The following is a 15,183-nucleotide window of genomic DNA, read 5'->3' as shown; positions in this document are numbered from 1 at the left end:
GGATCATTACTTAAAAAAACGGACCTGGGAGCCATGCTGGTCAGGTTTATTCCTTGTAAGACCTGGCCTCATCTACTGCCCCAGCCTCCCACACCATCCTCACATACTGCGGACCAGCCACCTGGTTTTCTTTTAGATCCTTAAAAACAATAGTCTCTCTCCTTGAGACTTTTGCACTGCTGTTTCTTCAGCCTGGAATGCTCCTAAATGTATTCACCTCCAAGGTAATGAATTCTAATACTTCAGTTTCAAAAATTAAAACAAAACAAAACAAAAAAACAAAAAACCTTCTCTGAACTTCCAACCAAAGTAAAATCCATTTCTGCTTTCTCAAAGCCCTGTATGATTCCTTCAGGTTGTAATTGTATTATTTGGGTGGTTATATACTTCATGTCTGTTTCCTCATTAGATTTTAAGCTCCAAGAGTGCACAGGGGTTGTTTGTGGCTAGAATGGAGAAAGTACTCAAGAAATACTTGTTGAAAGCATAAACAAACATATAACATGCTTTTTAAAAATGTTTATGAGCTCCCTTTTCCCCCTCTTAGGGCTCGCTGGCGATCACCCGCGTCCTGCTTCCCACCTCCGCCGCCGCCCAGCTCCCCTGTCCGCCAGCGCCATGGGCTTCGGAGACCTCAAGAGCGCGTCCGGCCTGCAGGTGCTCAACAGCTACCTGGCGGACAGGAGCTACATCGAGGGGTACGTGCCATCCCAAGCAGACGTGGCGGTGTTCGAAGCAGTCTCTGGCCCGCCACCTGCCGACCTATGCCATGCCCTTCGCTGGTACAATCACAGCAAGTCCTACGAGAAGGAGAAGGTCAGCCTGCCCAGAGTGAAGAAAGCTTTGGGCAAGTATGGCCCTGCTAATGTGGAAGACACCACCGGAAGCGGGGCTGCCAACAGTAAAGACGACGATGACGACATTGACCTCTTCGGGTCTAACAATGAGGAGGAAAGCAAAGAAGCAAAGAGGCTAAGAGAAGAACGCCTTGCACAGTATGAATCAAAGAAAGCCAAAAAACCTGCACTTCTTGCAAAGTCTTCCATCTTGTTAGATGTGAAACCTTGGGATGATGAGACAGATATGGTAAAATTAGAGGAATGTGTCAGGAGCATTCAAGCAGATGGCTTGGTCTGGGGCCCTTCTAAACTGGTTCCGGTGGGGTATGGAATTAAAAAGCTTCAAATACAGTGTGTAGTGGAAGATGAGAAAATTGGAACAGACATGCTGGAGGAGCAGATCACTGCTTTTGAGGACTATGTGCAGTCCATGGACGTGGCTGCTTTCAACAAGATCTAAAATCCATCCCGAATCCGTGCCCTTAAATAAAAGCTTGAAAGATAAAATATATATATATATATATATATATATATATATATATATATATATATATAAATAAAATATTTATGAGCAGTAAATACTAAGCTTTTTGTGTAATTCCACATTAAATTTACCCCAAAATGTATAACTACAGTGATTGTGATTATTGCGACTGGAAGACAATCGGTAAATCTCATGTGGTTTCAGGTGTCAAAACACACATGTTAAAATCATTGCCAACTGTTGAATAACGAAACATAATGGGGATGTTGAGTCCGGATGAGATATAATGATAGTTATAGGGCCCACCTGTTAGCCTCAGTTCCCAAACTCCCTCTTTTATTTTCTGACCCCTGTTGCCAGACTTCTCTGATACCAACACACCTGCCCATTTTTACCTCTCAGCTTCCTACCTCTTGGTGTATTTACCTTGCTCCTCTAACCTTTGTGTTCAAATCATCAAAATGTATTATCCTTGACACTGTGCTCCTCAGCCTTACAAAATGTATTTTGACTCTTTTGTACTAAACAATACATACCCAAGACACAGAGCAGGCCATCACTAAAATGCCAATAGTTATCATCTCCAAGGGGATAGGTGTGACCCTAGGAAACTTCAATTTATATATTGCTTTCGTGTTTCCAAGGAGCATGCATTACTCCTAAAGTCAACACAAATAAAGCAATTTTAATGTAGAAAAACACAAAATCTACATAAGAAATCATTACATTATAGGGAAGGTGGTATTTGATTAGCCACCATAATGATCTGGCAAACATTTTGAAAGATACTTACAGGGAGGGCAGCAATCTGTAGCAGAGTGGCTGAAATTTGGACTTCTTTTATTCCTGGGCTGTTCCAGAGCAAGTTCTGAAGGAAAGCAGTTTGGATCTCATGACTGGCTTCCACAGGCTTTAATGTATTTAGATGTTATACAGATCAACTGGCCTGAGGCATACCCCCAGTGTCATTCAGTAGCATAAGGTAGTGGAGTATGGTTATTGTCTACAGCGTTCAGAGAGCAGTATGAGCCAACAAGTTTCACGTAGCCAAATTGTCACTCAAGTTTAAAGGCAATAGTCATTCACAAACATGAAAATAAGCAGGGACTGTTGCATCTCTAAGTACTTCTTGAAAAACCACCTGGTGATGAAATTCAGTTAATCAAGAGATGAATTTAAATAAAAGAATGGAGAAACCATTATATTGAATGGCTGATGATGAATCTTGAACAAATTTATACATAGAACCATTTTATTTTTATATATATATAAGCCCAGCGACCTTATAGCAGATCGACTTGTCTACCAGTTGCTATGACATGCACTGACCACCAGGGGGCAGGTGTTGAATGCAAGAGCTGCCCCCCCCCCCCCCCCCCCCCCCGGTAGTCAGTGTGCTCCCATACTGAGAGTGCCACCCTGCTGACCAAGATGAGTGGTGCTCTCACAGCTGATCCCTACAGGCCACGCCCCCCACCAGTGTGCCAGGCCTCTAGTGTTTACATAATTAATATAATGTTAAAACTGTAAAAACTCTTATTGCCAACCCACTGAGATTTTGGGATTGCTGCAGGCTAAGCTAGTACAAGCTAATTGATAAACCAATATTTATCTAATAAATGAGAGTCTATTTGAAAAGGACTGAAGGGCCCTCTGGGAAACAATATTCTAAAATTAGAATGATCCTGGCTGGCTTTGGAGGGACTGATGGAGTTTAATATAGGGGTGGTGTCTATTACTTAAATATCCTTGGCTGTGTCCCATGAACTCATATCTTGTCCTTGGAAGAGAGAGAACTGCAATGCCAGTAAAATCAAAATATCCATTTCATTGAAACTGAACAATATTGTGGCCAGAGCAATGAGTTTTGAGAATTTTCTCTCAGAATGTAACATGAGGGGAGAGAAATATTCTATCTCACTTTGTCCAGGGTACTCTGATGGCTTTGCGTCTGGAGGGCTCCAGGACATTTGTGGCAATGCCCACTGGGAAGCTCTGCATAACAGGAGCCATGCTCAGAGTGGAAACCAGAGCCCAGCGGGAAATGGCAGTAGTAACCAGTGATTGTGCAGGATCCTGTGCTAGATTGTGGGTCTGGACTGAGCAGATAATGTAGCAGTGATGGTCTCAGCTACAAGTAACAAGATTATCTATGTAGCCCTAACCAATTTGGCTCAGTGGATAGAGCGTTGGCCTATGGACTCAAGGGTCCCAGGTTCGATTCCAGTCAAAGGCATGTACCTTGGTGTGGGTACATCCCCAGTAGGAGATGTGCAAGAGGCAGCTTATCGATGATTCTCTCTCATCGATGTTTCTAACTCTCTATCCCTCTCCCTTCCTCTCTGTAAAAAATAAATAAAATATATATATTTTTTTAAAGATTATATATATATATATATATATATATATATATATATATATATATATACACACAAAGAGATAACATGCAAATTAGGCCAGGATGCTGTAATGGTCACAACCGGACAGGAAGAGGTTGTGTGGGCAGGTGAGGCCCAGAGCAGAGACGGAGATGGAGACAGCAACAGGAGGGCCTGCCCTAGCTGGCATTGTGGCTCTGGTGGTCCGGAGCAGACACATGGACGGGGGCAAAGGGGACCTGGGGCAGAAGTCAGGCCTGCAGGGGGCCTCCTCACATGGTGGGAGGCAGGGCGCCTCCCTTCGCAATTTCAATCATGTGCTGGGCCTCTAGTATACAATATAAGCAATGAAAAGGATTGATAGGCTTAGTATATGGAAATGTCAAGTAGTGCAGTGAGCTTCAGGCAGTTTGATCTACATGTCCAAAGATTTCACTTAGGACTTGATTTCCTTTCATCTCTGTTTTATTTCCATGAAGTCAGCTTCATCTTATAGCAGGTTCCCCTTGTGTTTGCAAAAGAGCTTCTCTCAATTCCTGCTTGAGTTGAAGAGGATGGACTATGGGTGAGATGCAGGGCAGGGCAGGAGCTGTAGAGGTGGTTACATACCAAAATAATAATAATAATAATAATAATAATAATAATAATAAACAGCAGGGCTCTTTTCTTCCCAGTAAGTGGTGTGCAGGAAGCAGCTGATGGATGTTTCTATCTATCCCTCTCCCTTCCTCTCTGTAAAAAATCAATAAAACATTTTTTAAAAGAAAAGTAAAGGGGAAGATATATATCTTCAGTTTTAATATATATATTAAAACTGATAAATGAATTCACTAAAGTAGCAGGATACAAAATAAATATCCGGGGGGTGAAGGAGAGAAATTATTCATGAAATTTCTCAGAACATAGACATTTGAGTTTCTGAATGGAAAGAGGCCCCTGAGTGTCCAGCACAACAGAAAAAAATAAACTCGTATTAAGGCACATCACCAAAAATGTTCAGAGTTTTGAAGCAAAGAGAAGTTCTCAGAAAAAGAAAAAAATGGTTACATAATGAAGATAGAACAAGAATGGCATTAGACTTCTTTCAAAAGCAACCATGAAACCTAAAAAACAAAAAAACAAAACTATTTTTCTATTTAAAATTCTATGTTTGACTTTTGGTAAGCACTCTCTAAAATGGTTCCCATTATCCCTGCTTCCTGGATTCATGCCCTTAAGGAAACTTCTGTCCTTGAATATAGGTAGGCAGGACCCAGTGACTGGCTTCCAATAAATCAAATACAAAGTAATTGTTGGAATGTCACCTCTGAGGTTAGGTTACAAAAGGACATGGGCTGCCTCCTGCCCTCTTGCTTACTCACTCTGGTGGAAGCCAACTGCCATGCTGGGAGCTGCCTATGGAGAGGCCCATGTGGCCAGGAACTGAGAGAGACCTCCAGCTAATGGCCAATGAGAAACTGAGGCCCTCAATCCTGCAACCCCTGAGGACTGAATCCTGCAAATTACCACATGTGTGAGCTTGGAAGCAGATGGCATTGAGATGACTGCAGTTAGCTGACACCCGGACTGCAGCCTGTGAGCCAGAGTACCCAGCCAGATCCCTGATTCACAGGAACTGTGAGATGAGAAATGTTTGGTACATAGCCATGGAGTTTTGGGGTAACTGTTATGTACCAATAGATAACCATCCCAAAACCCACACTAACAATCCAATGAAAGGCCAAACTAAAGACAACTTTCCAATATTCAAGGTCTCAAAGGATTGACCTCACTTCCTCCACTTGTTGTTAAAACAAGAAAACAAACACATGGACTCAGGAAAACGTAGGGAACCAAAATAAAAGAGAAGAAAGGGGAATCTCCAGGATGATGAAAAGGGAGGCCCCAGGGCATCAGATGACTGACAGCTCGAGAAAGCAACAGGCTCAGGTAGGAGCCCAAAGATAAAAGGCTCCACGAAGGCCGAAACCGGTTTGGCTCAGTGGTAGAGCGTCGGCCAAGGTACCAGGTTCGATTCCAGTCAAGGGCATGTACCTTGCTTGCGGGCACATCCCCAGTGGGGGGTGTGCAAGAGGTGGCTGATCAATGTTTCTCTCACATTGATGTTTCTAAATCTCTATCCTTCTCCCTTCCTCTCTGTAAAATATCAATAAAAATATATATATATATATTTTTAAAAGACTCCATGAAGGAAGTTTTCAAGAAAAAAACATGGCATTAAAAGATTATCTGATTTTTTAAAATAAATTAAAACATGTACATTTTTCTTAGAGAATCTGGGGTACATTTGTCATAGATATATAGAAAAGTAAGGGGGAAGAGAGAGAGAGAGAGAGAGAGAGAGAGAGAGAGAGAGAGAGAATGATTAGCACCCAAAAAGTAGTTGAAGAAAGGAAATTTATTATATCATATATCATATCATATCATATCATCATATCATATCATATCTTATCATACTAGAGGCTTGGTGTACAAAATTCATGCATGGGGGGGGGGGGGTTCCCTCAGCCCAGCCCGCACCCTCTCCAATCTGGGACCCCTCTCACAATCCAGGATTGCTGGCTTCCAACTGCTTGCCTGCCTGCCTGATTGCCCCCTAACTACTCCCCTGCCAGCCTGATTGATACCTAACTGCTTCCCTGCCTGCCTGTTTACCCCTAACTGCCCTGCCCTGAAGGACTGGTCTTCCCCCACCCCCCCCCCCCCCCCACCCCCCGCCAACTTCCCTTCCCTGTAGGGCCAGTCACCCCCAAGTTCCCTCCTCTGCTGGCCTGGTCATCCCTAACTGCCCTGCCCTGCAGGCTTGGTCACCCCAACTGCCCTTCCCTGCTGGCCTATCACTCACAACTGCCCTCCCTTGCAGGCTTGATCCCTCCCAGCTGCCCTCCCCTGCTGGCCAGCTTGTGGTGGCCATTTTTGACCACATGGGGGAAGCCATCTTATATGTTGGAGTGATGGTCAATTTGCTCTTTTATTAGATAGGATTATATTATAATAATATAATAACACATACATACAATATGTATTATGTAGCTTGATGTGTTCACTTGCTAGAGCTGCCATAACAAAGTACCACAAACTAAGTGACTTAAACAAGTGAAATGTACAGTCTTACAGTTTTGGTGGCTGGAAGTCTGAGACCAAGGTATCAGCCATCATTGCATGTGGTCCTTGTATGGAATTTGAGATATTGGACAAATGAATATCACTACTTATTCTCAAATTTTCTCATTTACTTCTCAAACTTAGAATTTCTTGGAGAATCACGTGTGTCTTGCACAGAACAGATCTTTTCTCACAGTCCTCAATAGGGCAACTTGGCCTGCGGACAATAAAGGGGGAAGAGGACAGGAGAAGGCAAGCAGGCCCTTATTCTTGGGATGCAGATCTGACATCTGAGAAGAGAGAAAAGGAAGGAAGGATTGAGTAAGAAAATCCTCAGGCCACAGCTCAGTTTTGAGGGAATTTAAACCAAATCTTTGGGGAGAACCTTAGTCAAAGTTGCCCAGGAGTCACACAGTAGACAGGTACAGTACCCCTGCCGTACTGTCTCGGCAGCATGGTCTGGCTGTGATGGATTCAGAGGTGTGTTCCTTGGAAATGCCAATCAGCTTCTCTTCCCACAGGAGGCAAGCACAAAGAACATTCTTTGCACCCTTGTCTGCACCACAAAAAAATGTAATCCCCCTCAATGGCCATTGTGAGGGAGGTAACAAAATAACTAAATAGCCACACTATAAACTGTTAAAAGGAACCAGATAGATTTCTATGTACTGACATGAACAGATGTTCAAGACATATCACAGGTCAAAACCAGTTTGGCTCAGTGGATAGAGCATTGGCCTGTGGACTAAAAGGTCCCGAGTTTGATTCCAGTCAAGGGCATGTACCTTGGTTGTGGGCACATCCCCCATGGGGGGGTGTGCAGGAAGCAGCTGATTGATGTATCGCTCTCATTGATGTTTCTAACACTATCTCTCTCCCTTCCTCTCTGTAAAAACTTAACAAAATATATATATATTTTTTTTAAAAGACATCACAGGAGTGAAAAAATAATAAGCTTGGGGGGTCAATTGGGAGAGGGAAGGGTGGGTACATGTAATACTTTCAACAACAAAAATTATTACCAAAAAATAATAAAAATAAGCTGCAGGGCTCTTTTCTTTCTACTGTGACCACAAAAGACCCTGCTTTAATTATGAAAAGCGTTATTGCTTTTGACTATACATAAAAAATTCTGATAAACTTTCCATCATCATTTCCCTGTTCTCTGGGTATATTTTAAACACTGCACATGTTAAGCAAGTATACACACAAGACACGATTCCCTCAGCTGCCTTTGGTAAACCCATGAATTGTTGTGCTAATTTCTCTTTCATCAGCACTTTCCATTGTTCCTTCCCCAGCCACTGTTTGCCTTAGGCTTCAGCAACTATATTTCCATGGAAATGTATATCTTTCATGAAAAGAACAGCCATTGACATCAATGGTCTCTCACAGTTTTGATCTTTGTCCAGATCCTGCCTTCCACTTTTGAAATCTCATCTTTTCCCTTTGTCCATTTCTTTTTCCCTGGGAATAAGATATTCATCTTATTTTAGGGTCTTTGAACCCCCAAAGTATTGTGTTTTGTTTGGAAAAATTATGGTGAGTTCTTCTCCCTGATTTTTCCTGTTGGTTGGTTTTCCAATAACTTGGAAGAATTTGCTCTGATTGGCCCCTGCCACACCTTCCCCTCTCCTCCCACCATGTCCAGTTTTACACACGTCCCAGGTGGCTTGCTGATGTAAGTGGCCAAGAACTAGAGTCATTTGAACTGACAATGAATCATGGATAATAACAGCTCAGGCCCTGGCGTCAGACCTCCCTGGGTTCACATCTTGGCTCTCCCACTTACCAGCCGAATGGCTTCGGCCAAATTAGCTAACCAGTCCTCACCTGAAATGAGGAACAGTAACAGCAATTACCCCTGAAGGGCACAGTGAGGATCAAATGAGAAAAAATGGGTATCAAGGGCTTAGAGCTCTACTTCAGGTTCAACTGGTCTACGAGCCACAGAACCAATTGTTAATAGTGCTGCGTGTTAAACAACTAAGTCATCGGAGGTGGGACCCTGGTGGGAAAGAAGCAAGGGCTTTGCATTTCTTTAAAGCAGCAAGTTTACGGTCATTCTTTTTAGTTAGCAATAGGCACTGGGCACTGTTCCAGACACCTGCAAAGTGACCAAATTCTAGTCCTTAGGTTTGTGGAGACCTGGACGAAGTTAAGAGAACCGTGACTCAGCAGAGTGACGCTCCCTCTGCCAAGTCAGAATGTCACCATTACCGAATCTCAGCAGGAAACAGAATCCAGGGTGCCTCCAGTTCAATGAATTCCAAGTCATTAAAATCAAGAGCAGAGGACTGGGATTTTAACACAACATGTTTATAACATTTGTCACTGAAACGGGCCAGCTGCTTACGGGGACCATAAATAGTTCTGTCATTTCCCAATTTCCAGCTCTCACATTTAAAAAAGATTTTTTTTTTAAGATCAAAACAATAAAAACAGAGGGATCATAAGATGATATATGACAGGATGTTAAGCAACGATAAATGACCTTTTAATACATACACTCACTTAGTCATTGCTCTCAGATGGTCGGGCTTTCAAGTCGGAATTACAAATAATTCCTTCCGTCAGAGAGTCACAAACAACCCACTTATCAAAAATTGTCAAATAAATCTGTCACTCAATAGGGGTTACAAGGCATTCGTAAATGTGGCAGACTTCCCAAAGTAACAAGCCCCCCAACACCCTGGACTGTCTCTTAGGAGGAGAAAAAAGCAAATGATTGAACCTTTGCCGGAGACTTGGAGATTCCAAAGACTGACGTGGCAGCCAAGGGGTCGACGGGAGCCAAGGAGGCCAGCTGCAGGCTGAGGCTGCAGGCTCAGCACTTGGCCAACACACATAGAGACTGTTTATTCTCAAGGCCCACCTGTCAGACAGGCTGTGCAGGTGTTGGCTGAACAGGGGTTTTGCCTCTCTGGCCCTTCCATTATTCCTAAAGAGAGAGGACTGTAAAACAGAACCAGAACACCCACCTGGAGTCATGGACCCATTGAACTTTTAATCCTGAAGAATCCTTAATGGCCATCCAACCTACCCCCCTTCATTTAACTCAGGAGAATATGGTGCCCTGGAAATATCCCGGGTATTCATAGAGGCAGAATCCAGAATAGACCCTGCACCTCCCACCCCCAGCCATTTCTCAGGTGTTCTTAGAGATACTAAAGCAAGGGAGGAGGTACGACCTGTCTTCAAAGCTGCTATTGTCGGTTCAATATAAAGGACCTAGCATATAATGCATGCTCAACAAATGCCTACCCTCACCCAGGGTAAAATATTAAATTTTAGCTGGTGAATTAATATGTTAAAAATTTCAATGTCAACTAAATTTGAAATAGAGTAACTTGCATTTTTACCCAGAACATGTATTTAGTTGAAATAAATGAACAAATCTTTAGATACATTTATAGAATTTTTTTCAATTCCAATAACTGCCAAGAGAGAAAGTTTCTAACTCTTATTTGCCAAGATAAATATGAATGAAACTAGTCCAACCAAATGCGCTTGCCATTAGCAATTGCCTTCCAGAGAGATTTTGCCGGAAACATATTTTTACCCCCCCCCCCCCTTTTTACAGGTCTCTCAAACATGTTTCGTCTTTTCTTCTTGTGAATTTATCATAAGATTGTGTGGTATGTTCATTTTCTCTCATTCCCTCGCCTAGAAGGGGGATTTATACTGTGTCAAAAGAAAGCATGGGCCTAAGAATCAGTCACTCAGATTTGGATTTTCAGTTGGGAGACTTGAATGAGTTTTTTCAAGTCTCAGTTTCTTCATTTGCAAAATGGGCATAATAATAGAGTTTACAGCCCTGGCCAAGTTGCTCAGTTGGTTAGAGCAATGTCCTGTGCACCAAAAGATGCAGGTTCAATTCCCAGTTGGGGTGACTGCAGGAGACAACCAATAGATGTTTCTCTCTTGCACATGCTCACTCTCCCTTCTTCTCTCTCTAAAATCAATTTGAAAAAATGCCAGAGGGTGAGAATTTAAAATAACAATAATAATAATAATAATAATAATAATAATAATAGAGCTTACCTATAGAGCTATTGTGAAGATTAAATTGATTTCACCAAATATTTAAGTTTACTTAGGCACTGTGCTAAGTCCAACAAATTCAGTAATGATGAGTGACTGAGGCCCTCATTAGAGCCTAGAACAAGAGAGAAATAAGCCCTAAACAAATAATCACATAGATATGTAAAGACACCTCATCTCCATGAATGGCAAAGTGACTGAAAAGGAGGAAGATCCAATGAGAATTTTCAGAACAGGTATGTAAAGCAGAGGGACAAGAGATTCATATTTCCTTACACATGGTGCTTCCTCTGGGAGAAGCAATAATAGACCCAGAATAATAGGGCATGGAGTAGGGAAAGGTCAGGCAAAGAGAGGAGGCTGGTGGCACTGCGTTGTGTTGGCATTGCTCCGGGTCCAGGGAATGTCCAGCAGGAACAAATTCCATGAGCCCAGATCCCAGAGTGGTTTTTCCCAATGATTCCTGTCAACTCCCCTTTAAACTGACAGGATACATGTTTCAGATGACTGATATGATTCACTCACATTCTGGATCTCACCCTGGATCTGGGTGAGATCCAGAATGTGGGTGAATCAGATCAGCAGTCATAGGATCTGTTCTTATCCCAACTCCTCCCAGGAAGTTGGTCAAGACTTTCCCAAAACTTGAATACCTTGTAGAAGCTAAACCTATTCCCGAACTACAGGGTGGTGCTACCTTATATTGTTGCCTAGGCCTGAAGGGAGTCTGCTGTTCACCTAAAGGTCATCAGGTGGAATATCCTACAGCCTTTTCCTGCCTTGAAGGGGCAGAGGAGGGAAAATGACACAAATCCAGAGAATAAAGGAGATGGGGTGATTGGGTTACCTGCTGGCCTAAAAGGTCATTGCTTTGGGAAGGTGACCCAAGCAGAGTGGTAAGAAACTCCCTGTAAGAAGCAGCCTCACTAGGAGGGGCCTGTAAAAAAGAGAAAATTCCAGTAGGGTTTTTTGTTTGTTTGTTTTTGTTTTTTACAAATTTCTGACCTATCCCACTTTGTTTTTAAAACCTGTTAAATTGAACTTTTAAAAACAAAATACACCCAAATGAAAGAGGACTTTTATTTGACTCTTGGAGAGAGAAGGGAGGCTTATTTTGAGCAGAATATCTTTCAATGTCTCTTTCTGTTTCTAATTTCTCTACTTGAGGCCTTCTCCCTTAGAAGGCCCCATTCGAGAGAATTCCCTGGCAGCCAGCCCTCAGGAGCTGACTTTGGAGGTCAATCAGTCTTCTGCAGCCGCTCTCCAAGGCCCTCGGGCATGGAGTAGGGAAAGGTCAGGCAAAGAGGGGAGGCTGGTGGCACTGCGTTGTGTTGGCATTGCTCCGGGTCCAGGGAATGTCCAGCAGGAACAAATTCCATGAGCCCAGATCCCAGAACGAGTGGTTTTTCCCAATGATTCCTGTCAACTCCCCTTTAAACTGACAGGATACATGTTTCAGATGACTGGAGACCAGCCAATGCTGGGGCCGTGTGTGTGTGTGTGTGTGTGTGTGTGTGTGTGTGTGTGTGTGCGTGTGTGTGTGTGTGTGTGTGTGTGTGTGTGAGAGAGAGAGAGAGAGAGAGAGAGAGAGAGAGAGAGAGAGAGAGAGAGAGAGAGGAGCCTAAGAGAAACCAAGTCCAAGGCTGATGCTTTATAAATGTGGGGCTAATTACTTGACAAGGGGGCAAGTCAGGAGAATCATAGAAGGACATGAGAGAAACCCAATTCCACAGAAGGCTGAGTGTCCTTTCAGCCACAGTAGAGCCACGGGTTCCAAGGAAGTAGAGTGTGGCTGTGTTAACACTGACAGCAAGACCTTGTAACACTTCTCATCTGTCACATTTGTTTTCTCACAACACTCCGAGGCAGGTGGAACTGCTCCCATGTAATAAATAAGGAAATGAGGGCCCTTGAGGCAATGAGCGCTTGTGCCCTCCAGCCAGACCCAAGTCTTCTGACAGTGTGCCAGCACGATCCATTAGACCACCCTCATCTGAGGGCCTACACAGCTAACCAGATGCCCTTCGCAAACCTCATGTGACTCTGATTTTAGTTCTGGTATGTGAAGGGTTGGGAAGACGTCATCTTGTTCTTAAAACAAACTGAAACTAAACAAACTTAAAATCAATACTCATTCAAAACTGAGGTCCCAGAGCAAACCACCACCTCAAAATATGAAGAAACAGACACATCCAGAGAAATATAGCAATTGGCATCTGTTTATCTAATGCAGAAGCCACTGGAGGGGGAAACGGATATGAATATTTAAATGGATTTTTAATGATTTACTGGAGACTGAGTATGGACTAGCATGAGAGTACTAAACTCCTGAGGCTTCAGTCATGTGGTGCCCCCACAATTTCATGAGGCTTCTCCAGAGGAACCCATATTGAGATCTGAAAAGGATCTTCTCATGGCCTTGATAGGGGTAGGGAGAAAGTAATGATGGGGAAATACACTCAAGACCTTCTCCATAACAAGGGGAAAGATTGCTAGAACCTTACGCCAGCTGAGGGAAGAACCTTCCTCCTACTCCAGTCCCTCCAACTACTGTCTTATCTAGAGGGAAGAAACACAGTCAGCGGGGCAATGAGGAAATAGTTTGGGAACACCATAGCCATAGAAGGGAGCAGGAGACAGAGTAGGAGGGGGAGCTGTACCATCAGAGACGCAGGCTCACTAATAATTGAATACTTTATCACAAGACTATAGGATACTACCCTGACCACAACCTACCACTATAAGGTAGAAAAACAATGGGTTATAGCTGAAAGAGTTGCAAGACACAGACTCTTTCTGAATTAACATAAAGAAGCTCCAAAGACAAGAGAAAAGACAAAACAAAGACAATAGAAGAATTTGAAGCCTCTGGTACCTATAGCTGCAGGAAACATTAATTACAGTCCAAATCCTAGCCTGATAAGCACAAAACCTCATGTTGTAGACCTGTTTATTTCAGTTCCTATTACCCAACTCAATTGGTCCAGCTTTAAACAAAAAATTGCAATGCATGCAAAAGAAAAGAAAAAAAAAAAGACAGTCTGATGAAACAAAGCAATCATGAGAACCAGACTCAGATAAAACACAGATGTTGGAATTATCAGACAGGGAATTTTAAGTAACTATGATTGAAATGTTAAGGGCTGTAATAGAAAATGCTGACAACATGCTAGATGGGTACTATAAGCAGGGAGATGGAAACTCTTTAAGAAAAAGTCGAAAGAAAATACACAGTATCAAAAATAAAGAGTGTCTTTGACAGTATCATCAGTAGATTTAACCGGGCCAAGGAAGGAATCAGTGAACTTGAAGATAGGTCAGTAGAAACTTCTCAAGCTGACATGCAAAGAGGAAAAAAAAAAAATGGAAAAAAACACACAAAACATCCAATGACTATGGGACCATTTCAAAAGGTATATACATAATTGGAATGCCAGAAAGAGGGAAAATAGAGAGAATGAAACAGGAGAAATATTTAAAGTAATGTCAAGTACTTTCCAAAATTAATAATAGACACTAAACCATAGATCTAGGAAGCTCAGCAAACACCACATAGGATAACTACAAAATAAAAATTATCTATTCTATTCTATAACATCTACAGAAAAACCAAAGACAATGAGAAAATCTTGAAGGAAGACAAAGGGTAAAACAAAAACCTAACCTATAGAAAAATATGGAGAAGAATTACAGTGTACTTCTCACCAAAAGGATGAGAAAGAAAAATGTGAAATCTTTACATTTGCTGGGGGAGAGGAGGTGTATTACTAATCAATATTGTCTATCCAGTGAAGTTACCCTTCCAAAGTAGCAGAACAGAAACAGACTCCTAGATACAGTAAACATGTTGATGGTTGTCAGATGGAAGGGGGATTGATGGGATGGGTGAAAAGGTGAAGGAATTAAGAAGTGAAAACTGGCCCTGTATAATGTGGCTCAGTTGGTTGGGCACTGTCCCCTGCACTGAAAGGCTGACAGTTAAATTCCCAGTCAGGGTGTTTGCCAGTGATGAGAGCTCAAACCCCAGCAAGGGGCATGCAGGAGGCAGCTTATTGATATTAGATGTTCACTCTCAGATTGATGTTTCTCTCTCTCTCTCTCCCTCGCCCTATCCCGGCCTCTCCCTAAAAATTAATTTAAAAATTCTTTTTAAAAAAGTACTAATTGGCTGAAACCGGTTTGGCTCAGTGGATAGAGCGTCAGCCTGCGGACTGAAAGGTCCCAGATTCGATTCCAGTCAAGGGCATATACCTTGGTTGTGGGCACATCCCCAGTAAGGGGTGTGCAAGAGGCAACTGATCGATGACTCTCTCTCATTGATGTTTCTAACTCT

General features: G+C 42.6%; 1 protein-coding gene across 1 annotated transcript; it reads left to right on the top strand.

Moving 5' to 3' along the window:
• Positions 1–535: 535 nt before the first annotated feature.
• Positions 536–1,346, top strand: LOC118708188 (elongation factor 1-beta-like). Its single transcript, XM_036419301.2, has one exon. The coding sequence runs from the start codon at positions 619–621 to the stop codon at positions 1,297–1,299; it is 681 nt and encodes a 226-aa protein (XP_036275194.1). The 5' UTR covers positions 536–618; the 3' UTR covers positions 1,300–1,346.
• Positions 1,347–15,183: the final 13,837 nt, after the last annotated feature.

Source organism: Pipistrellus kuhlii, unplaced genomic scaffold, assembly GCF_014108245.1.
Source record: "Pipistrellus kuhlii isolate mPipKuh1 unplaced genomic scaffold, mPipKuh1.p scaffold_m20_p_6, whole genome shotgun sequence".
NCBI classification, from domain to species: domain Eukaryota; kingdom Metazoa; phylum Chordata; class Mammalia; order Chiroptera; family Vespertilionidae; genus Pipistrellus; species Pipistrellus kuhlii.
The sequence above is the reverse complement of the archived record's forward strand: the minus strand, read 5'-3'. Positions and strand labels throughout refer to the sequence as shown.